Below are 25,629 nucleotides of genomic sequence, written 5' to 3'. Positions count from 1 at the left end.
CACAAAATTGCATTGAAGTCATTTGTAATAGAGGAGGAATTAGGCTGAGATGGTATTTGGATGATATAAATACTTAAACGTGCTTTTCTCTTGAGTCCCAGTAATAGCGTTAAAAAAAAAAGAAAAAAGAAGTGAATTGAGGAGTGAAGGGTTGTTTTTGCCTTTATGGAGTTCTTGTATTTGAATTTATTTGGACTTGAATAAAACTTATTTTTCTACACATACTATCGTTTATTTTCTCACACCAGCTTTAACCTTAAAAAAACTACAGTTTAATGCAACTTCTCACTTTCTCCTCCAGACATGCAGAAGTCATGTGATTGCAGGCTTTACCCCCCCAAAGCCCCCCACCTCCCTCTTCCCCCTCCCTGTGATCAAAAACCTCCAGCATGAGAGCAAAAAAAAAAAGGAAAAGAAATGATCCAGAGTGCGCTCCACTTATCTCCAGGAACAGCACGCTGCGCTCTCCCACTGCGGACTTTTGCCCCTCCGACTTTTGATAGTAGGTGGAGATAAGCCAAACGCCATCAGAGGAGATCGGACATGTTTTCACCGAAGTCGCCCAAAAGTCTGTCCAAATATGTCTCCAAGAGTATCGGGGAGCAGATTTGTATGGTGGAGTGTGGCTGTAAACCGGACTACACCTGCAGCAGACATCAGGTAAGGCCTTCATCATCTGCAGCTGCTGCTTCAACACTGTTAACACTTTGACATGTTGAGTCCTGACCTGAAATCAAACCCACGTCAGGACCTGGGTTATTATAGATTTGACATGTTCATTAGTATTTATTTAGTGTTTAAAGTTTAGTTTTAGTTAGTTTAACAAGTGATTATGTAGTTTTTATTTAGTTTTAGTCTTATTTTTTTTAGTTTTCAGGTATTACGAAGAAAGTCTTGATTAGTGAGAAGCTGTAAAGGATGAGATAATGTCTGACAGTCTGACACTGAGGGGAATATTTGCTGTGCTTGTGGTTATTCATGTAGTAAAACTGAACAGAATAGAGTAAAAATGGAGGAAGAAAATGAAAAGAAAACTAAAACTAAGCTGATTGTATCTGCAAGTCATTGTTCATTTAGGAAACTCTTCTAAATTATTTTTTCTCACTGCCAGTTTTAGTTTTAGTTGATGATAATAACCCTGATCAGGACTTAAAAACAAGTTCCTGCTATATTAAACTCTAATTTCACCAATTTTTGTCAAGTCAAGTAATATTTATAAAGCACATTTAAAAACAACCTCAGTTGAACCAAAGTACTGCACAGTTATTAAAATACAATGTAATCACACACAATATAATAATAAATAAAAAACAATAAGAGCTCAATTTAAAAACAAAAATTAGAATAAAAACAAATAAATAAAAAGTAGGAAGCCAAGGATTCTCGCCTAGCTGCTGTGCTTTCTTCTCCTTTTTATGCCTCTAAAATGATTCAAATCCAGACTCACTGTGGCTTAGCTGACCAGTACTAATAGACATGTGCAGTGTGTTAGCAGTCGCCTGTAAAGAGATAAAACTCAACTTTAATTCCTTCTCATAAAAGTCTGCATGCAACAGGTCAGATCACTTGATTTGCACCCAGCAGGATTTATCATCATGAAGTTCCAGTGAATGAATGTGTAACACTCTCTGTAGCTTATTGCTGTGGAGGTTGAATGCCTGTTGGGACAAAAGCATCTGCTGAGTAGATGTAATGTAATATTATGCAAGCATTGAATCTAACTGAAGGTTTTAATGTTACACATCTAACAAAGCGTGGAGTGACTTTGCATCATTTATTGTAATTTTCTACATGGAGGTCGCAGAGTGGAAATAATCTAAGTTTTAAAAGTAAGTTTATAGAAAAAATGAGCAATGACAGTTATTTTATTCATTTTCAGAGTATTATTTACTTATTTGTAAAGGATTAAAAGTCATCTTCCTTATCCTAAATGTCTTTCTACCCCAAATGAGAAGTCACATGGATCTTAATTGAGCTTGAACAAACTTAGGGATATAACTAATGATTTAATTTGGTCAGAAAATCGTGAAAAATGTTCTTTATTGTTTCCTAAAACCCAAGACGCAACCTAAAATATCTTGTTTTTGTCCCGACCAACAGTCCACAACCCAAATATAGTCAGTTTTCTTTCACAGAAGACAAAAGAAACCAGCAAATAATCACTTTTGCAAAGCTGGAACAAGAAAATAAGTTGTAAATGACTCTAAATGATTAATTGATAGTCACAATAGTTGGTGACTATTGAATAATCGACTAACTGCTGCAGCTTTTTGTTTTTTTTTGTGCTTTAAACTTTGCTGAATTTGCATTTTTGCTGAAAAGTGAAGGAGTGAGAGTTAAAACTTCGCTACAGTAACATCTGATCTTCAAAAGGACATAAATTAAAAACTTTAAATCAACCAAACAGGCTTCAAATCTCACCTCTACCTTGCATCCTTTTCATAAAGCCAATCAACAATGCCAGGCCTGTTGTTAATAGGTAGATTATTTAAATGGACGGATTGGATTGGTGCAGCAGCGGCCCAATGGTTCATTTCTGTTTCTTATCCTCAATGATAAACACCACGCATGGAAGGAAATATTCATTCTGCATGCAGCTGCCAAAAGAAAAGTTCAGACAGCAAGGCGTGACAGCAAGTACTCAGGATGCAGGTAGGCAGCGTATTATATTATATCCACTGAAAATAAGAGTAATGATGATTAACACAATATATGTATATGTTGAAAAATGGGCAGGAAGTAACCCAGATGTGTATAGTAGTAACAGAAATAGTACATTAACTTAAATTTAGTTGCAAAAATCTCTTTAATTGTGTGATTTAATGTTGATTAAGTAGATGAAGCCCTTATTGTTGCATCCTGCTATGGAAATAACAATACATCGTCGTTATTTTGAGATATGTAAATGCATTTACTATTCTAAATATAGGGTTAGGGTTAGGGTTATCTGACCATATATCACCTCAATGTGCTATTATTCCTGTAAACCTCAGTGTTTAACATTCAAATGATCATTTTAAATGCTGTTACTGCAAATATTTAAACTTTTAAAAAGTCTAATGAATGCTCTACGGAGCAAAGCTGCACCTGTCTAGGTTCCTCTAATTGGCCCCAAGCCCAAGATTGGGCCTCAATACAATAAGTGCCTTGTGATTTAGATAAACAGAGCTGTTGAGTAGGAAATTATGAATCAAATTAATCCTTCACGATGAGCCTACATCTCTGTATAAGTCATAATTCCTCTTTCCATTTAAAGGCTGTGGTAGATAAACACACTATATAATAACTACACTGCCACATGATGATAATAATACCACCATGCAATGTTGCAGAGACATTGGAAATATGTATCAGTGGATTATCTAGAGATTTGATCTTTCTGGGAAGTGTTCATGTTACCTCGGTGTGTTATTCATTTGAAAAGGACTCAGCCAACATTACAGTGTTTGCCTTTCAGTGTAAAACAAAAGGGTCACATGGGGTCAAGCTCTGTCCAGACATCTGTACATAGCTACTAAGGTATTCCTCTTCTTTTAAGACTGGTACCATTTCCTGTTAAGTGGCAGCACCAGTGGCTCTAATGGTTTAAGGCCCATAACAAAGAAGTGGATGGAAGTGAGATTTAAGTGTTTCTGGCCATTATTTTATCTAAATGTATGTAACTGATGGCGTAATAACTAAAGGACACTGTAATGTAATATGTGGCACATTATTGGGCTGCTCCAATCATTGTAAGCCCTAGATCTCTCATGGATTCAAGAATTATCCTTATTGTGCTAAATATGATCCTAGCCGCTTAAAACCTGTTAAGAAGCCTGATGAGGAAGGCAGATAGAAAGGTTTTACTGGAGAGCAAAGTTAATGTGTTTTTTTTTAGGATGAATTTAATTTAATTTCCATTTGAATAGCGACTATTGGAATAATAGTTACCATTCAATGAGGTCTTTTGAAGTCAGCGTCTCTTTAATTCAGCAATATACAAATGTTACACAGACTTACACATGTACAACCTGGAACCTTTTGTTCTCCAGGCTGGTTAAACATACGTCATAAGCATCACTTCAAAGTTAACAGCTCTCATCCAAACATCTTTTGTAACTAATATTGTTTCAAACAGGATTTTTTTAAGAGGGAGTGTGTGTGAATATTACAGATAGACACACAGAATCTTCTTCTAGCAACTAGGTCACAAGTCATAACACGTCATTGTTCAGCAGTTAATGAAACAGCACATCACGTCACACAATAGGTTGATAAGAATCCTGATTTGTTTTATATATATGTTGACTTTTTAATATGAAGATTGTTGTTTTAGTGAGATTTAGAGGAGAAAAATGCAAGTTAAAAGTAAAGTAGTAGTAAAGTAAAATAAATATTTTACACTAGAGAAGGTTTGAGCACCATTTTGGTTCATTTGGAATTCAAATATCTACTTTTTTTGGATTTATATTTTTCAAATAATTGGTTTAATTCAATGCAATCATCATTACTTTGACAACAACAGGATTTAGTGCACAAAGAGCCACTTTTTGTTTTAGATTATATGTGTAACTGTTCATAATGATCTGTCATGTATCCATCCTGGTTATTATAGTTTACTGTCTTGTAACATGGGCTGGAAAGGTGAAAGGTGCAGGACGCTTAACCCTCCTGTTGTCCTCGAGTTGAGGAAGGAAAGGAGGGAGGAAGGAAGGGAGGGAGGAAAGGAAAGAAGGAAGAGAGGAAAGGAAAGGAAAGGAGGGAGGGAGGGAGGAAGGAAGGAGGGACGAAGGGAGGGAGGGAGGGAGGAAGGAAGGAAGAAGGAAAGGAAAGAAGGAAGGAAAGGAGGGAGGAAAGGGAAGAAGGAAGGAAAGGATGGAGGAAGGATGAAGGGAAGGAAGGAAGAAGGGAGGAAGGGAGAAAAGGAAAGGAAAGGAAAGAAGGAAGGAAAGGAGGGAGGGAGGAAGGAAGAAGGAGGGACGAAGGGAGGGAGGGAGGAAGGAAGGAAGAAGGAAAGGAAAGAAGGAAGGAAAGGGGAAAGGAGGGAGGAAGGGAGGAAAGGGAAGAAGGAAGGAAAGGATGGAGGAAGGAAGAAGGGAAGGAAGGAAGAAGGAAGGAAAGGAGGGAGGAAGGGAGGAAAGGGAAGGAAGGAAGGAGGGAGGAAAGGGAAGAAGAAAGGAAAGGATGGAGGGAGGAAGGAGGGAAGGAAGGAAGGTAGGAAAGAAAGAGAAAAGGAGGGAGGGAGGAAAGGAAAGAAGGAAGGAAAGGAGGGAGGAGGGAAGGAAGGAAAGGAGGGAGGAAGGAAGGGAGGGAGAAGAGAAGGAAGGAAAGGAGGGAGGAAGGAGGGAAGGAAAGAAGGACGGAAGATGGGGGAAGTACAGACGGAAGGAAGGAAGGAAAGGAGGAAAGGAAGAAAGAAGAATTAGACAGGGTCAATTTGACCTGGGAGGACGACACGAGGGTTAAATAGCCAAATCAAAAAAGTATTCTTCTTTACTGTTTTTTATGTTACACCACACATCCACTCACAGATGCATATCAGTGTGTCTAAGCCTGTCACTTACCTTGAACTCTACATTTCAAACATAGAGAGCATTGAAAGTGACATGTGCCATTTTGAAAAGAAGTGGCATACGTTTAGATAAAGGTCATAGCCTGCAAAAACAACCCTCCACACAGAGCACCGTTCTCTGCTTTATCTCGGGGGCTGACTCTCCCTCTCAGTTCTGGAAAGTGTCGGTGACTTTTAAGCAGAGTCACGTTGGGAGGCTTATGTAAAGGGCCGGTCATGTGGTTCCAAAAAACTGGCAATGCTAGACTTTTCTCTCCGATGGGGTCAAAGGGACGCCCCCACCCCAAGTTAGATGACACCGTGTGAGAGTGTGTTACTAAGTTAAATTTACCAAGACCTGATGCAACTGCAGCAGCCCAGCTTAGATGGAGGAGATATGTGATCTATTATTTGTAGCTCTTTTGCAGATTGAGAAGCGATAAGCAAAAAAAAAAAAACAGCTGTGAGTTTGAAACTTTTCTTTACCCACGGAGATTATCTCTTGACATCGTAACACCTCAGTAACATTCAGGCTTGTAGACGTTAGAGCTTTTTGAGAGTCAGGCATTTAGACAAATATTGAGGTCATAAACTCTGCATGGGACTTTTGTAGATAAGACGTGTTTATTTATATGATTGGAGTAAAAAAAAAAAAAAAAAAAAGACTAACCATATGACTATCTAATCATTTCCATACATAAGTTAAAAGCAGGTGACTGTCTTATTGTATTGCAGCAAAGAAAAGGGCTTAGTTAATTAAGTATCAATTAAACACATCATTCTCTAAGATCATACACTGTATCTATGTTTATATCGAAATGTCAAAGGACCCAACATAAAGCAGCAGGAGCTCTAAATTTTCCTGACAGACTCAATGGTAGCAAAGTCCCTGAGTCCTTGAGTCCCTGAGTAACTTGTGTGAGCTATGAGTTGCTACAGCTCAGATTAGATTTAAGGTGGAGCGTTGGAGAGGAGAAAAAAAAGGGACAAATCAGGGAGGTATGGGGGGTCAAGTGGGGATTGTGGAGTGGTTGGATCCCAGAGAGCTAGGGCCTCAGAGAAAGGGGCAGCATCTTCTCATACCTTTGCCATTTCCTGTATTCGTGGGGGGAAAGAGCAAACAAAATCCAGCATGCTTACACAGATAGAACAGGAAATTGAAAGTGTTTTTGAGGTCTGTGTTGTCTGTGTTTGTGAGCCAATAGCTAGAAGTTATAATTTATCTCTTGTGCAGATAAAAGGTGTCAGCAACATTTTTAGTCATCTAAGACATTAGTACTTCTTGTTGTTGTGTTGTTGATCCTTGTGAATCAAACAGCAAAGACGTGTTTTTAGACATTTTGTACTCCACACATGATATCAGAGGTAAGAATATGAAAGAATTATGAGGTTTACATGAGGGGGAAATGTTTAAATGACTTCCTTTGTCTTTTATTTTTCCAGGAGAATGGCTCTGACATTGAGAAACAAGGCCTTGACAACTTGGCCTATGAGTATGGGAGCCAAAGTGAGCTATACCCTCCACCCAAAACTGCCTCCAGAGCAACCTTCAAACTCCTGGGTCTCACCTCCGAGCACCAGGTCGAATCTACCAAGAGCCGAATCTCCAACCTGAGCGGAGTACTCGCCGTCCACTTGTCTTTACCCAGCACGTTGGCCAAAGTGGACTACGCAACCTCGCTTATCACAACCAAAGAGATTGCCCTGGAGCTCCAGAGCATTGGATACAATGTGGAGTCAGCGGTGCAGATCAGGGTGGACGGCATGCACTGCCAGTCCTGTGTGCAATCCATCGAGGGACAGATCAGCCCTGTATCGGGGGTGTCACACATTCAGGTGTCTCTTAAAGACGGTGCGACTCTGATTATATATCAGCCGCTTCTAGTCACACAACAGGAGCTCAGAGACAAGATTGAGGATATGGGATTTGATGCAGCTTTATTAACCGATGATCCATCCGGAGAAGTTATAAACCGCTGGGAGAGGGACGCACTGAATGTGTCAATCCAGACTATAACCATTTGGATTGTAGGGATGACTTGCAACTCTTGTGTGCAGTCCATAGAAGGGAAGATCTCTCAGATGACAGGGGTGCTATCCATCGTTGTGTCACTGGAGGAGGAAAAGGGAACGATAACCTTTGACCTCGGACTCACGGAGCCGGAACAGCTCAGGGCAGCTATCGAGGACATGGGCTTCGAAGCATCACTCCAAGGTAGGCGAAGATGAGAAACCTTCACATTAGGCCTGCACGATTAATCGAATTTTCATCGTCATCGCGATGTGAACGTTCGCGATGAACCCATCGCAAAAGCTGGTCTGTAATGCGATAAATTGGCCACGCACACTTTTTTTTTTTTTTCGTGGCGTCCAAAACATTTTGCCTTGTAACAGTAGACCAATAAAATTGATGAGTAGTTCACAGAGGTCCAATGAAATTGTGTGATAAATCAAGCCCGCTTTATTATTGTAAATCAGTCATTTGTACTGACTCTCATCAACATGGAAAATACTCGAAGAAAATCATATGATGCGGCTGTTACGTACTTTATTATTTTTTCACTTTGCTTCATGGTTGATACACGTTGTCGTCCGACTCGTTCATAGGAGAGAACGGGAGAGTTCGCTCAGTAGGTTTTAATTCAAAGCAAGACGTACAATGACAGGTGCCAACGAGGTAGATTACTCCAGTAAAAGTAAGACTTAGTTTAATGACTTAGAAGTCGCCAAATTACTTACTTTAACGAATTTCGTTAGTTTATATAATGCAGATTTGTAAAATATTACTTTTATGAGGGTCACAGTCACAGACTGTAGAAACTTAGCATTTGATAATTGTGATAGCAGCGGTGCAGCAGATGTATTGAAGTCCATGCAGCACGCTGTATGCAAACTAATATTAAGCATATATCCTATTCATTACAATGTCCATGGACATAAATTGAGTTCTTTTGCCTTAATAATGATAAAATAATACACAATAAATGCGTGATGGCTGTCAGGCATCGCCAGACCAACCATAGCTAATATCTCATATTACAACGTGGGACACCTGAGGCTTAAAATCCGGTGCGGCTTGTACAAGTACAAAATTGATTTTCTTTCTAAAATTAGAGCATGCGGCTTTTAATCAGGTGCGCTCTGTAGTCCGGAATTTGCGGTAATTACAATCAGCTATTCAGTGTTTTAGAGTACCTAAAAGCAGGGAATCTTTTAAAGCTGAAAATCTGAAAGAGACAGGAACTGTATGCAAACTTTAAATATTTTCTTATTTATCGCAAGTCATATCGTCATCGCAATATTGAACAGTGTGATCGCACATCGCACATTTTGCTGATATCGTGCAGGCCTACTTCACATGTAGTTAAACTTCACATTGATGATATGATGCTGTAAATCAAACAGGATATGGTGATACTGTGAGGTAAGAAAGGGGTGAGCTGGCAGCTGATGGGAGATAGAGGTGAGGAGATGAGATTGTGTGTGTTTTGCAGGATCTCTGTGGCACAAATACAACTTTTACACAGTGTAACAGGTCCAGGAAGATGAGTTAAGAGAGTAACTTTTAAAGCTGCTATAGTCGGGATTTTTACATTTAAATTCCTTACACAAATCTGATGTGGGAACTCGAAGCCTCCATTTAGACACATGAACTTCTACAATGAAAAAGGAGACAACTGTACAACTTTTTAAATTTAAAATATTCTGATATTTATAGATTAGGGGAATAAATATCAGATGTTGTTTTTAAGGACTATCATTATTATTATTATTCCAAGAAGAGGATTTTCTATGTCCTGAAAAAAGCAGAGAGCAGGTAAAGTTTGCCAGTGATTTTGAGCGTTTAGAGCCAAAAAATAGAGAGTGAATATCAGATTTAGATTAATCAGGTCACCAGAAACTCAAAATTGATGCTAATGTTTCTCCATATCAATTGGCTATGCAACTGTTTTCCATTAAAAGGTGTGATACTGTATGTCTGTGTACAATTTACAGCTAAACGTCCACATGGTAGTTTAGGGACTGTAGCACAATCGCTGGAGTGTTAAGTGGAGAATTTATCAGAGTGCAGTCATGTTTTTTTTAAATTAGTGACAAGGAAAATTGCAACATACAATACAAAAGTACATAAAGTGTAATAAAATCTATCAGCATGAACTGTGTGAAACTCCTGAGCTCTTCAGTTCCTCATCTTTCCCAGATTACGAGTATGTTTTGGAACACAAGTAGCATTGAACTGGTTTAGCAGCTCGAGGCAGAAAAGAAACCATTGTTCGACGTCTATGAACCGCATATATTCTTGTCATCCAAGCAATGTCTTCCTTCCCACCCATGCATTCTTGCAAATGGCATGTTAAGATGCTTCCTGAAGAACTGAGTTGTGTGTATGTGCTTCCACAGACTCTAGTTTAGTCTCCTGGTAACTCCATACATTATGAGCAAAAAAAAAAAAAAAGAAAGACTTCCATTAAGTGCTTTTGGGCCACAAAGCCAAACAGGACGCCTCATATTCACCTCACCTCAGTTTCCACCGGTTACCGTGGAAACCAGACAAGTATGCCCTCCAGTGCGACACGGAGGGCTCTTACTACCGGCCGCGGCTTTCTTGTTGGATTTAATGACAAAAACAGCTTGCCAAGACGTGGAATTAACTCAGGCAGATTATGAGCAGATTCCTTCATGTTTTCTTTTTCTTTTTTTCTTTTTTTTTTTAGGTAGCTCAGTTGAATTTTTCAGCTTCAAAGCAGAAAGCAGTGCAGCTTTTTGGACCACTGCTGGTCTGTACTTATGTTTAATTCATACCTTAAACTGAGAACAAAAGTTAAATCTCCAACAATGTGCTTTGTATAAAATCTATGCCAGGTGCTCATTACAAAAACCTTTAAAGTGTAACTGCAAACTAAATCTTTTTTTTACAATCACGTAACTTTATCTTGGCATATATTGTGTTAATTGATTTTTCCATTACACATATTGTCTAAAAACTTCTTACGGCTCAAGCTTAGCTAATTTGTGTCTGCTTGGATTTGAAAAGGCAGTTGGATTAAATGCTCTGGTCCTCCCTAATTGTGACATATTAGGCAAGATATACTTGAAGGAGGGATTTCTAGATTTTCTGTGGCAGTAAACACAACTCATGGGCCCGCCAATAACTAGCTGTGTTATATTCAGAACAAGACATTCAGGGATAATGACAACAGCAGGGCTACAGACCTAAAAAGAAAGGCATTAGAAGGTATTATAAAGTCTTTGATTTGACTTGCAAAAGTTTTTAATATTTTCTCTTACTTGTCCTAGGCAATAATTTTAGTTCTTGTATGTAATTGCAGGCTGTCAGGTGATGCTAAACTTCTATAAACTGTATGTAGTAGTTTGTGCTACTTTTCAGCTTTTCAGTCCTTTTTGTAGAGTTTCATTCAGCTCCGTCAGACCTGCGTCAGAACTACAAGAAAGCTCATCAATCCATCCCCCTGTTTTATTCAACTCATCCTGGTTCAGGTTTCATTAACTTAATTAATTATATCATTAGGAATCACTATTATACCCTGCTAGGCAGAACTGAAAAAGGTGATGTCATGATTAATAATATCAAGCCAAATTGTTTTCCATCCTTCTTTCCTTTCATGCTTTGGCCAATAATAGAATAAGTGATAAATTGAATTTTGCATGCTATTAAAAAGGTCTCAGAAATCTTAAATTTAAACTTGGTGATCCATGCAGAAACCCTCAGGAGATATGATTATTTGGTTTTTGGTTTAGTAAAGAGTCAGGACTGGGAATAAAGACTGCAGAATACACAATCTAGTCTCTATAGTTCAGTTGTTATTAAAGCTGTTTCAGAGATGTGTTGATTTTGGACGCTAGAGTTTGTACTGTTGTTGAATTGCATCATGTACAACTCTCTCAGTTGTTCTCAGTTTAAGCATAGTTGACTTCTCTTCATGCAGCCATTGACTTTGTTCCTTCTTCTCTTCAGAGCCTGCATCTCCAAAGAGTGAAAATGAAAAGTCCAGGCCTGTCATCTCTGGACCTTCTGACCCCTCTGCCTCACAATCACCCAGTAAGGCGGGAGTAAGCAACGGCACTGGATCACAGGCGGCCTCTGAAAGCTATCTTTCCAACTCGCCTGAGATTAAAGTACAAAAATGCTTCGTTTGCGTAACGGGAATGACCTGTGCTTCATGTGTGGCGAACATCGAGAGGAACCTGCTCAAACACAAGGGTGAGCATTGATTACACAACTGGTCTTTTCCTATTTCCTATCAGGGCTGCACAAGTTTAACCCTCCTGTTGTCCTCGAGTCAAGGAAGGAAGGAAGGGAGGGAGGAAAGAAGGAAGGAAAGAAGGGAGAAGGGGAGGAAAGGAAAGGAAAGAAGGAAGGAAAGGAGAGATGAAGGAAGGAAAGGAGTAAGGAGGGAGGGAGGAAGGAATAAGGAAGGAAAGGAGGGAAGGAAGGAAAGGAGGGAAGGAAGGAAAGGAGGGAAGGAAGAAGGACAGAGGAAAGAAAGAGAGAGGGAGGGAGGGAGGGAGGGAGGAAAGAAGGAAGGGAGGAAGGAATTAGGAAGGAAGGAGGGAAGGAAGAAGGACAGAGGAAAGAAAGAGAGAGGGAGGGAGGGAGGGAGGGAGGAAAGAAGGAAGGGAGGAAGGAATAAGGAAGGAAAGGAGGGAAGGAAGGAAAGTAGGGAGGAAGGAAGGGAGGGAGGAAAAGAAAGGAAAGAAGGAAGAAGGAAGGAAAGGAGGGAAGATGGGGGAAGTACAGATGGAAGGAAGGAAGGGAGGAAAGAAGAATTAGACGGGGTCAATTTGATCACCAGGACGACACGAGGGTTAAGCAACACAATTGTTTTGGCTTCCAGGAATTATCTCAGTGTTGGTGTCACTCATGGCTGGAAAGGCGGAGGTGAAGTATGATTCAGATCTAATGGATGCTGTAGCTGTGACGCAGCTCATAGAAGACTTAGGTTTTGGCGCCAAACTGATTGAGGACAACGAAGTAACAAATGGGAAACTAGATCTTACTGTAAGTCCTCAATGAACAATAAAAATATAATAAACTCTCTTCTTCTGTGTTGGTGAATGATGTCATGAATGTCCTCCAATGGTCTCTTGCAGATAACGGGCATGACATGTGCGTCATGTGTCCACAACATTGAGTCCAAGCTCACCACAACCAAAGGGATCCTCAGGGCATCAGTCGCCTTGGCAACCAAAAAAGCACAGATCCAGTTTGACCCGGAAGTGATCGGAGCTCGAGATATTATCAAGATCATTCAGGTAAAGATCACTTACTTTCTAAAAACTCCATCTGAAACATCCACTATTTGCTGATTTTGTTTCTCCTTCCAGAGCCTCGGCTTCGAAGCCAGTCTGGTGAAAGAGGGCTTCAAAAACAACCTGGATCACACGGAAGAGATTCGACAGCAAGTATCTAGTCGTTATTGTTGACCCCCAAAAAATGGTTACAGTCTATTGACATCCAGTTGTAAATCGCCCCAGATGGGCTTTGATCCCACTATACCTGGCAAAGGAGACTAGACTATAATGACTCTTATGGAACAAACTGGAGCTGTCAGTGTGGGCCTTATCCCATGTATCACCCAGAAAAGGAGAAGTTCCTAAGAAAAATGCTTAATTAAATTGCCCCCTTTTCCCAGCAGCTTTTTGAAGATACATAAAACACATTTTCACACTTTTCTTTTGGGTAAACTTGGCTTGAGGTATAACTAAAGCAGAGGAGAGTGCTGAAGTATTCTTAAAGTATTTTATCTCTTGTAAAAGTGAAAAGTTTCCAGTAAAGCCCCACAATCGTTTCCACTGGCATTTACACACAGGAAAGAGTTGGAAGTTGGAAGAATCAGATGCTTCGAACTCGTTCTCATGCATTTATTCCTCCATGGAAGAAAAATCATGTTACACAAGCCTTCAGCAGCTCCTGCAGGTTTAACTGAGCTAACGTGAGCCTTTCAAAGCTGACTGATGGACCCTTCATTCATAAAGAATATCTCATGTTCTGAATTCGTAATAGTCAAGGCCTCAACTACTTCTTTTAAATGTAGTTCCCAAAGTCTTATATGTGTTCTCTCGTCTTGCTTCTGTAATTTGACACATTTCTGTTGCCGTTGCAGGTGGAAGAACTCGTTCCTGTTCAGCCTTGTCTTCGGCGTGCCTGTCATGGGTCTCATGATCTACATGATGGTGATGGACAGTCAGCATCAGGAACACGGAGGCTCCATGCCAGAGGAGCAGAACCTGCTGCCCGGTCTCTCCCTCTTAAATCTGGCCTTCTTCTTGCTCTGCACACCGGTTCAGGTACATGACCACACAACACTTCTGTCACTGGGAGTTTTTCTTTTTAGATGAATTCACATTACTTCTGTGCTTCTTACCCTCCAGATCTTCGGAGGCCGATACTTCTACATCCAGGCGTATCGTTCGTTGAAGCACCGCACGGCCAACATGGACGTGCTGATCGTGTTAGCCACCTCCATCGCCTACGTCTACTCCTGCGTGGTCCTTATTGTCGCCATGGCAGAGCGAGCCAGCCAGAGCCCCGTCACGTTCTTCGACACTCCGCCTATGCTCTTTGTGTTCATCGCTCTCGGACGATGGCTGGAGCACATCGCAAAGGTAAAAAAATAATAACAATGCTTGAATACTTTCTAAATACTCCCCATGTGTCACTACCTGCCATGCTGTTGCTGTTTGATTAATATGGTGAACCAAACTATAAGTTACATCAGGGGAATTTGAATCAAATTAGAGCGTATCCATAGCAGCAAAATGACACAATATTGCAAAATTTTAAATGCACATAATAATTCATACATGCTTTATTAACCGTAATGTATTATTTTGGGTATTTTATTTTGACATTTCCTGTTAAACGGATGTATTTTATTTAGAAAGTTTTGGTGAACAGGAAAGGAGTTAACTGACGGAAAAGGAGTCAATAGTTAAAAGTCATAAAGAATTGCTGAAAGGAGTAAAATACTTCAGACCACCACCAGTAATTTCACACTGAATTTGATGTTTGTAAAGTAAATATGATGCTACTAATAGCCCAGATAGACTCAATCAGCTTACAAAATCCACCTACAAGCACCTCTAAAGCTCACTAATTAACACATTTATTAATAATTATATGTTACGCTCTAATAGGATAAATCTTAATAATATTCATGCCTCAACTGACACAATAAAATGCTGCCTTTTGGTATTAATTTCTTATTCATCATAGCAAAATCTGAACTTGGTTTCAGATGCCTGCATGAGTCGAGCGTTCAGACTTTTATTGCAGCGTTTTGTTGAGTCATCACGGGTCATTTTGAATTTGACCTGCAGTGTTATTATAGCTGTGTGATAGGAGTGGTTGTAGCTAATGATTAACTGTAGGTCAGCTGGTGTAATAACACAATCATGAGACCACATTATATTTTTATCGTGACATTTTATTATGACCTTGTTGTGAACAGATCTGACTATGCACAAAAACAGTGGGAAGATTTTACTGTTAGCAGAAATTATGATTAAATATGGGTTGTTTTATGCATCATGAGGCACTCACTTATCTGAATTTGATAAATATGATGTAACATTTAAACATTCAAACTAGTTATGAGTATTTGAAGATCAGTTTGTCATTGCCTATGTTTATATACACACTGATTTTCCACTCTTGTTCCAAATAAGACAATATGCCAAGTAAGCAATCAGACTGTCCTCCTCATTTAACCCAGACTATGTTTTAAATATGTTTCTATGTTTTTAGAGTAAAACCTCAGAGGCTCTGGCCAAGTTAATGTCACTTCAAGCCACAGATGCCACTGTGGTAACTTTGGGACCTGACCACTCCATCATCAGGTGAGACACACTCAACATATCAGCCTTAATTCCTCTAAAAACAGATGCAACAGATCATAATACAACAGAGAGAAGAAATAAAGCATATGGCCCGCTTCAGAGTTTTTTGCACCCTGACCAGAATATATTGTTGTCATATTTAAACCTATATATTGATCATTGTAAAATATGTTATCAATCAGCAGCTTCTGTGCAAAAATAATCTGAAAGAAAGACACAATATTGGTGGAATTGCACTCATTTTTCTTAAGTAAATAGAAGATTTATTATAGTAAAGCTGTAATATATGTATGTATTATGTATTATTTATAGGTTACTGTGCAATGAGTTAATTGAGATCAAACTGGGCCTCATTCAAAACTATATAAACATGCATTCAACTTATAGTGTATTAATTTTAGAAAAGACCCAAAAGCTGATTTGACATTTGAAAAGTCTCAAAAGAAAGGCGTAATTGCACCATTATGTGACTGTAAATGTCCTCTTATGCTTCAGTGAGGAGCAGGTGGTGGTGGAGCTGGTGCAGAGGAGCGACATTGTGAGAGTCGCCCCAGGAGGAAAGTTCCCCGTCGATGGGAAAGTGATTGAGGGAAGCTCCATGGCAGATGAGTCCTTGATCACAGGTAGGAGTGCACCTTGATGTCACATTCACGGCATGTGGGATTTACAGTCATTACAATCTACCAACTTTGACAGAGTGTTGACATCAGCTTCCTGGTGGTAATAACAATATCTCACATTTACTGGTGCTACAAATTATGGAAATGTGTCAACACAGCACTGCAGTAAAATCACAGATGTCAAAAGAAATATTATATTCACACGCTGCACCCTGGGAAACCCAAATTTGGAGTAGTCCACTGGATGTAGATGAGATATATATACTCCCTATTAGATATCATCAGTATGCTTAAAAGATGCTATTAACCTGCTTCATTGGGTTCCAACCCATTTAGGATATAAATTATGATTTTATAGCTATAACAATTATGCAGTGATAAAACAGCCAAAGGCCATGATCTAACCTTTGTTCATTCTGTTAAATGAATAAAAAAAAAAGACTTTGAGTTTATTATTCTTCATGGTCTGTGTTTCCGCCCGTGTCTCTGTCAGGTGAGCCGATGCCGGTCAGTAAGAAGGTGGGCAGCCTGGTGATCGCTGGCACCATCAACGCTCACGGGGCTCTGCTGGTGGAGGCGACGCATGTGGGAGCAGACACCACCCTGTCCCAAATAGTCAAACTGGTAGAAGAAGCCCAGACCTCGAAGGTAAAGATAATATACCTTATGTACTCAGATATAAACACTTTAAAGGTGGTCGTTGCCTTAAACGACCACCCAGGAGGGAAGAAAGAAGGGAGGAAAGGAAAGAAGGAAGGTAGGAAAGAAGGACAGAGGAAAGAAAGAGAGAAGGAGGAAGGGAGGGAGGAAAGAAGGAAAGGAGGAAGGAATAAGGAAGGAAAGGAGGGAAGGAAGGAAATTAGGGAGGAAGGAGGGAAGGAAAGAAGGAGGGAAGATGGGACAAGTACAGACGGAAGGAAGGAAAGGAGGAAAGAAAAATTAGACGACACAAGGGTTAAAAACACAAAAACTGAAATATACAGAAAACAGATTCAAACAGCTGAAATATAGACGTTTGATTTCATAAAGCTTTCAGACATAAACGCTGAGTTACTCTCCTCTGTATTCTGGTTTCTCAGGCTCCCATCCAGCAGTTTGCAGACAGGCTCAGCGGATACTTTGTGCCCTTCATAGTTATCGTCTCTCTGCTAACTCTGTTGGCATGGCTGGCGATCGGCTTTGTCAACTTTAACATCGTGAAGGACAACTTCCCGGTAGGAGCTCACGCCAGAGATTTCATATGCATCAAAAGCTGCTGTTCTGTAGTCATCACTGTAATAAATCTATTCTTCCTCAAAGGGTTATAACACCAACATCTCCAAGGCGGAAGTCATCGTCCGCTTTGCCTTCCAGGCGTCCATCACTGTTCTGTCCATCGCCTGCCCCTGCTCTCTGGGGCTGGCGACCCCGACAGCTGTCATGGTGGGAACAGGGGTCGGAGCTCAGAACGGGATCCTCATCAAAGGAGGCGAGCCGCTGGAGATGGCCCACAAGGCAATACACTTTATATACTCTCTCATCAATTTCATATTTAGACTGGAAAAAGTAGTGAGAGGAGGCAAATCAGCCTTTTAAAGAAATATCACAGGGTTCATTACTCGTCTTTGGTTATAAAATCAGCATTTCAACTGTTCTGTTATTGCCAAATTGATTCAACACAATATGCTCATACTGTGCACACTCAGACATAACTTTCTAATTGGACACAATTTAGTTTTTAAATATGACTTTAAATATCTGTAACCTTTCATTTAGCTGCTCTGAACACTCAATTGTGCAATAATGATACGAATGAAACTCCAGCAGCCGAACAAGCGCAGCAGTGTTGTTTTAACAAAGCGAAACAGCTCAGCAGCATACTTTATACTTTATTCATGAATCTGTCATTCGTGGATCGATGTAGACTCATCACTTAGAAAAACAAAGCTCCTACAGTGTGTCCTGGTATGAGGATGTAAGTGATGTGTTTATCTGCAAGTATCATAGCCGTCTCCAATTTAATAACTCATCTCCATCTAATCAATTTAACTAGTGACACCATGTGGCGTCAGAGGTTACTGCTCCATTACTGCTGTGTGATTGCTTCCATTCATATATTTGTTTTGTTGTTTGAGAACGTCTTTATCCTGCAAAGAGGAAGACATCTCTTTGTTTTAGTGACCTCAGTGTTCCAGTTGGGGGTGAAATGAAAATGTTATTTTTTTTAAACCTGTAATCCAGCAGTGGATTGTATCTTCAAAGGTGTTTTTTTTTTTTTTGCGATCTCACAGATATCTACTGTCTGCCTAGAATGATAAAATGTTTGCCTGGGGCGAAACTAACTTTTAAATGGAATATTTCCAAATGCTGTGACTTAGCATAGTCCAGAGAGAGTTGCATAGTCTGAGTTAATGTTGCATTTAAATGCCTCACAAAGCTTGTATCATTCTGGGCAAAGTTTAGACATACTATATTAGCGATCCCAAAAATGCCTTTTAAGATGCAAATTGATGTTAATAACCAGGAGATAGATCTTGATTTTCTCCATCATTCTTAGGTCAGAAATGAGGCTTTATGACCTGTGACTTTTTCCTTTGGTGCCAGAAACACAGAACAAAATCCAATTATCGCACAAAATGATCAAAAAGAAAACTTGCATATTTTTTCTCATCCCTCAGATCGGTGTTGTGATGTTTGATAAGACCGGTACGATTACCAACGGCGTCCCTCGGGTGACGCGTGTGTTGGTGTTATGGGAAATGGCTCGTATGCCCCTGAGAAAGATCCTGGCGGTGGTCGGCACAGCGGAGGCCAGCAGCGAGCACCCTCTGGGGATGGCGGTCGCCAAACACTGCAAAGAGGTGAGAGAGGGAACAGAGAGAATTTAATATAGGATGCCTCTGTTTGTGTGTTCATGGCTCTTTCTGACATCTTCTATTCAAGAGATCATGGCTCTAACATTTGATCGTGTGTCTCTAGGAGCTGGGCTCTGAGGTGCTGGGCTACTGCCAGGACTTCCAGGCGGTGCCGGGCTGCGGGATCAGCTGCCGGGTGTCCAACGTGGAACATCTGCTGCAGCAGCAGAGTGAAGACTGCATCCTGTTGCCGGGAGCAACCACAGACGAAAGCAGCCTGCTGTCTCCTGCCGAGGCCCCGTCTACAGGTCTGACTCCTTTCAGGTTCTCTGGCTGGAAGAACAGTTTGACTTTTTGTTGTGTGCATTGAATATTGAATTATTTCACACATCAGCTGCTTTTATCTTTACTGTGGAGAATACATAAACACACAGATGAAAGAGAAAGTGATGTTATGTTTCTCTACCCATGTATTCAGGTGTTTCTTTAATGTGTTGGCCAAATATTATTTTAAAAAATCCTCTTATCAGCTTCCAAGTGTAGATAAAATATGTGCTAATAACACCAAGGTCATGAGTTCAATCCCCACACTGTTACAACATGATAAAGGTCTATTAGTATGAGAAAAAAATGTCCTCACTACACTACATTTATTACACATTACTACATTTATTTTTCCTGATTACATTTAATTTTCATATATGTAAAAATGTGAAAATATATTAAAAACAGTAATGCAGTTTCTCCTTTTTAAATTTCTTTAGTGCTACTTTTACATATCTTGCTATATATTTTATTGCCAAATTAATTATTTTTATTCTATTCTAATTTAAAATATTTTATATTAATAAACATATTTCCTGTGCTTTTCATTGTGCAATACTGACAATTTTGTTTTTAAAAGATTTCCAGACTTCTGCTAGTAAATTATTTTATAGACACAAAACTTCTGTTTGCTAGTCATTTATTATCTCTTCTTATGTGATTATGTTAGGTATTTCTATTTCTATTACCTTTAAATGTCTTTTTATTTGTGAATTCACTTCTTCGTTTGTTTTCTTCCAGGTGAGAACTTATCTTACTCTGTCCTGATTGGGAATCGAGAGTGGATGAGGAGGAACGGCCATCACATCGGAGCAGACGTTGATGCTGCCATGTCCAGCCACGAGACAAAAGGGCAGACTTCTATCCTGGTTGCTATAGATGGTGAGGATAATCCCTACAAACAAACAACACTGACATTTACTGTTATCTCTTATCTGCAGTGTTTTCTAGTTCTACAGCTTCAGTCATGTGTCTGTGCAGGTGTTTTGTGCGCCATGCTAGCCATCGCAGACACAGTGAAAGCAGAGTCGGCGTTAGCGGTGCACACACTCAACAGCATGGGCATCGAGGTTGTCATGATAACAGGAGACAACAGACGCACAGCCAAAGCCATAGCAGCACAGGTAAACCACACGCATTAGAAGAATTTTAGGAATACTTGGAAAAAAAAGAAGTCAAATAAATGAAATAAAATGTTGTTTTATTTCAGGTGGGGATCAGGAAAGTGTTTGCAGAGGTGCTGCCCTCACATAAGGTTGCAAAAGTGCAGGAGCTGCAGGAAAAAGGCCTGAGAGTGACCATGGTGGGAGACGGGGTCAACGACTCGCCCGCCCTAGCCCGGGCTGACGTCGGCATCGCCATCGGCACGGGCACAGATGTGGCTATTGAAGCAGCGGATATCGTCCTCATCAGAGTATGTGGCACATTCTGGCTGACAGTCTGTCCAAAGATACTATAAAATCTTATATCGTGCCCATTTTCAGCTCTGTAGTTATATTCCAGGGCTCAACTGGACTATCTTTACATGACTTACATAAGAAACTCCTTATTTATCTTATACTGGCTCTTTATGCAGCCCAGTTCAGCCTCTGTCTGAAACAGGCTGTTTTAGTGGAAGGGTGTGTGTGTGGTGTCTTTGGCTGTTTGTGAGGCCTTTTTTACGCCCGATGATCTTACTGCTGATCTTTACAATCCAGTTGAGGCGGTTCAGGTTGATAGCGCTCATCACGATATTGAAAGTCAGTATGGATCCCACAAAGGATCTATAGACCTCCTGCAGGACTGATGTTTGGACCTGGAACTTCCTCATCTTCCTGAAGAAAAACTGGGGTTTATTTTCTTTCTTTTTCTCCTTCTTTACTCAAAATATAAACTTCTCAAATACATCTGTTGATGTTTGAGCCTGAATCTGATCTGAAATATGTGAGTGGGCATCACAAACAACAGACAGCTGGTTGTGGGAATATGAGAACAACCTGGCGTCTGCTCTGTGCTGAATAAGAAGAGACTTTGAAAACTGAGCATTTAGGCTTTTGACTTGAGGGCGGCATTTTAACAAGCGTTCACCTCAAGTAACAAAACTTTGGCATCTGACATTATAAGATTATATAAATCACAGAAAAATATCAAAAACTGTCTTTTCCTCCAGAATGACCTCCTGGATGTGGTGGCCAGTATTGAGCTGTCCAAGAAGACAGTGCGGAGGATAAGGATCAACTTTTTCTTCGCTCTCATCTACAACCTTGTAGGAATACCCATCGCTGCAGGTGAGGACTGATTTTTACACCATCTCCTGTCAAAATTATTACTACTGTACTTCTACTTCTTATAAAAATCACTTGGCTGCTAAAACAACAAACTAACAGAAGCTCTCTGATTGACTGAAGTGCCAACAAAATGTCGTTGTGCGATTGTACAATGACAATAAAGTCTTCTAATCAGATTCTAATCTAATCTTTGAACGCTTCTGACTCAACCTTTAAGTGATTGAACATGAAAGCTCTTCCTCCCATCATGCCATCCTCTCCTCCGCTGATTGCAGGTGTGTTCATGCCGTTCGGCCTCGTGCTGCAGCCCTGGATGGGCTCAGCTGCGATGGCTGTCTCGTCGGTTTCAGTGGTCCTGTCTTCTTTACTGCTGAGAACGTGAGTCTTCGTGAAGTTACACTATTTAAAAGTAATCAATGATATCTGATCTGTCATTATCTGTCTTAGTTAATATTGTAAGTCATTAACTTAATTGCCAAATGAAATTCCTTTTATTGATTAATGCATTTCAAATTGAACATAAATAGAAAATATGATCTCTTAAAATGTGAAAGGTCAACATCAACATACAGAGCAGACAGTAATTGAGTTAAAAGCTTAATATATATTATAAAATATTAAAGGCACAATGACAGTGATTTCATAGCATACTGACAAACCCTGAACTACACTTCTACATCACTGTATCGAGCTTTAGAGAACCACTGGAGGTCAGCAAATACTATTTTAAGCTGCTGTTAAGTTACTCTTTAAACAAGAAATAATAACAATAGTTAATATTTGCAAGTTGGTATGTTTATAGCTCAAAATGAATCCTGTGTGCATGATTTCTAAAGAAGACCAGCTAATAAATCTATACATGCAAATACATTCTTTCTTCTTTTCATCTCATTCAGTGTAAATGTATCTGTAATTTCTCTTTTGCAGCTGCAGTGGTCTCTTTTTTTTCCTGAGACTCTTAATTAAGTTCCATAATATTTCTCATCAAGTTGAATATCACTTCTGTTTCCTCCAGGTTTAAGAAGACCTCAGTGGAGCTGTATGAGGTGCGTGCGAGAGGCCAAATGAGGAGCCTCCGATCGTCTCAGATCAGCACACATCTGGGGCTCGACGGCCGGCGGCGGAGTCCTGCTCTCCCCACCAGACCTCGGGAGCTGAGCCAGAGCAACGCAGCGGCACCGCCCGCCTTGTCCAGCCAGGGAGCATCCATTAAACCTGTCCAGGAGCAGGACCGCTACTCCCTCCTGGACCACCAGACTGCAGATCTTAATGTATAATGAATGGAAAAGGGAACAGAGACATCACACAGATTCTGCCTGGTTCTCATGTTAAGAACTGAGGCTCTTTGTGTAATATTTCTATGTATTTATGTAAATAGACAAAGCTGAAACTTAAAAGTGCTCTTTTATTTTTACACTTACTGCACTTTTACCTTTAGTTCAGTCACCATGATCTGTCACTTTCCTCTGGGGAATGTCTAAAAATCAAGCTGCTAAGTGAAGTTTCGACCAAGATATTACTATTATTTGTTTATTTTTTCCTTTTTCATACCTGCTGACAGAAGTCACACACTGTAAATCAAACTTGCAATGTCAAATAGGTCTGCTTCTCTTGAGAAACTTCTGTCCAAATGCACTTTTAAATTGATATTTATCAACCTGGACCCTGTGTTCCCATCATTTTGTGTCTAAGTGACTACTGGGGACAACAACTTTTGAAGAATTGGTACAGTATTGAACACACTGAGCAGAAAAAGGCTTTTATTTCTCTGTAGGGTCCTTTCCATAACATTGTCAGACACTTATAATAATAATCTGAGCCTGTCAGCGGCAAATACAAGGACTTTTTGTACTTTGACAGAGCGCTATTGGCCCATTGGATTACATTGTGGCTGCTGGCTGCAGCACTCTCGCTCAATACAGGACCAATTTAAAAAATTGATGTCCCCATTAGTCTCTTAGACACAAAAAGATGGGGAAATAGGCTCCAGGTTGAGAACTAAGAAAGTTTCCCTTTAAGTAAAGATGTCGGTTTGGATGAGTGTTGGCTTGAGGCTAAACTGTCAAAGTCTAACGTCATAAATAATTCATGGAAAAATCAACAAAATAATCAACATGCTGTGTTTACATCTTGATTCTCCTCCCGCCTGTTTCATCCGACCTTCCTGATTTTGTGCCCTGATTGGAAATTTGCCCGTCCTTGGCTCGATAAGAGAGACACTTTTTTTTTTATCTTGCTGTGTTTAAGATTCTTTATTGCTTAGATTTTTTTCCCCCTTCCAAGCAAAGCTACTGAGGTGTTCATGTTAAATACAGAAGTGAAGAAGACGAAGCTGAGTCTCAGATCTTCTGGACTTTTCTTTCCCGGTGTATTTTGAGCTGTGCCCGAGGATAATTAATGCAGCAGATTAATCAAATTACCTCATCCCTGCACAGAAAGAGACAGTTCTTCATTGTGTTGAGCTGAATGATAAGTGCATAGATATAAATATAGTCTTTATGGATAGAAATATTGTCTCACATTCAGGCATGTCATGGCAGGAGAAGCACAGGTGTGATCAATAACGGTAACGAACTGCAGGCTTCATTAATTGTTATTAATGACACCTGTGCTTTTTCTGCTAAGACAAGCCAAATGTATCTTAATATTTGCCTGTATAATTGACTTCAGACAGCAGAAACATGGATTTTGTCACATTAGACGGCATGTAAGTGATGTTATAGGCCGCCTATTCAAACTGTTTGTCCTCTCTGTCCTCGTCTGTTATTTTTTAAAAGACACAAAAGGAGCTGTGAAGTATTTAGTTTGACACACACTGACCCCTTCAGCCTTTTTGTGTCGAGTCATGCAACTGTTTTGTCAGCTAGTTGTATAGGTCTGTGAATTCCTCCTGTGTTGGTACTGGAGTATATTATATTGCTTCTGTCTTTATGGTAGATAAGCTTCTGTTCCAGTGTGGGATGTGCCTGTGAATATGATGTTGTTGATGCTGTTTTGACAAAAGCTCAAAAGTTTGGGGTAGCCACAGGTTTTTAGAGCTTTCCTTTTGTGTATTACTCAGTTATGTGGTGACATATTCTACTAATCTACAAACTTGTATTGAAGCGGGTAGTGGGAGTCAAAGAGTAATATCAGTAAATCAGAACAAAGGCTGCCACTAATGATTATTTTCTTAATTAGGGGTTGGGTTGTTTCCCGAAGCCAAAGATATAACCTAAAATGTCCCAAACTGTCAAACAACCCAAATACAATCTGAAAATATTCACATTTAATAATTGGTAAGTCAAGAATTTTGCCATCTTTCCTTTTGAAAAAGGCTCAAAAGTCTTGTGATTTCCAGATATCCTGTGACGTGGATGACGGATGACTGATATTCTGCAGACGTGATCTTTCTGTTCTGTTGCCACAATCATCATTTCATTCAGGCAAGGCAAGGCAAGGCAAGGCAAGGCAGTTTTATTTATATAGTGCATTTCATACACAATGGCAACTCAATGTGCTTTATATAAAACAGAAAAACATGTAATTTGAGAAACATTAAAACATACAATTAACCTCCCTCCCTCCCTCCCCCCACACAAATAACCTCCCTCCCCCCACACAAATAAAGTGTGTGGGGGGTAAGTAGTGAATTTGCTCCACAAATACTGTTTATGATTGGTTGTTGTATTCTGACAGGGACAGATTTTACATCCTGTAGCACCTCTTTACATTTAATCTAATCAGCTGCTGCTTATCGACTGCATCTACTCTCACGGTGTTATCACCTTTTTTTTTATTCTGTCATCTTTTATTGCCGTATATTTTTTAGTCGCTGTGCAAACGCATTTAAACTTAAGCTTAATAGGGTGTCAGAATGTATTTTACAGCATTACACAGGCACACAGCACCGTGGGGAGTTCTTTGCTTGCTCAGCTATGCATCTGTAATTGTGCCTAGTTTAAGGCTGACACATTCAAGCAGCCTGCAGCCATACTCACAGACACAGTCCGACAATCTTAGAACCATGCAAAGACCTTCAGTATCCCCTCTGACAGACAATGAGAAGGTGTTAGCTTTATTTATTTATTTAGTTAGTTTTGAGGATATCTTACAGAGGGGGAGGAAATACATTTGTCAAAAAATCTCTGATCCACGCCCTTGACTTTGAAGACCTCCAAAAAAAAAAGTCTGTTCAGCATGAGAATGCAAAT

The 25,629-nt window shown here is 39.9% G+C and overlaps 1 protein-coding gene across 1 annotated transcript; it reads left to right on the top strand.

The window, feature by feature from the left end:
* The first annotated feature begins 459 nt into the window (after nucleotides 1-459).
* On the top strand, nucleotides 460-24,998 carry atp7b (ATPase copper transporting beta). The gene is made up of 21 exons (XM_053314504.1): nucleotides 460-660; nucleotides 6,974-7,745; nucleotides 11,508-11,753; nucleotides 12,388-12,551; nucleotides 12,644-12,805; nucleotides 12,878-12,951; nucleotides 13,657-13,840; nucleotides 13,925-14,158; nucleotides 15,300-15,391; nucleotides 15,887-16,014; nucleotides 16,505-16,659; nucleotides 17,091-17,225; nucleotides 17,311-17,505; nucleotides 18,669-18,851; nucleotides 18,970-19,153; nucleotides 19,911-20,051; nucleotides 20,151-20,293; nucleotides 20,380-20,583; nucleotides 21,319-21,436; nucleotides 21,712-21,814; nucleotides 22,452-24,998. The coding sequence occupies exons 1-21, from the start codon at nucleotides 544-546 to the stop codon at nucleotides 22,711-22,713; spliced, it is 3,996 nt and encodes a 1,331-aa protein (XP_053170479.1). The 5' UTR covers nucleotides 460-543; the 3' UTR covers nucleotides 22,714-24,998.
* Nucleotides 24,999-25,629: the final 631 nt, after the last annotated feature.

This window comes from Scomber japonicus, chromosome 24 (genome assembly GCF_027409825.1).
Source record: "Scomber japonicus isolate fScoJap1 chromosome 24, fScoJap1.pri, whole genome shotgun sequence".
NCBI classification, from domain to species: Eukaryota; Metazoa; Chordata; class Actinopteri; order Scombriformes; family Scombridae; genus Scomber; species Scomber japonicus.
The sequence above is the reverse complement of the archived record's forward strand: the minus strand, read 5'-3'. Positions and strand labels throughout refer to the sequence as shown.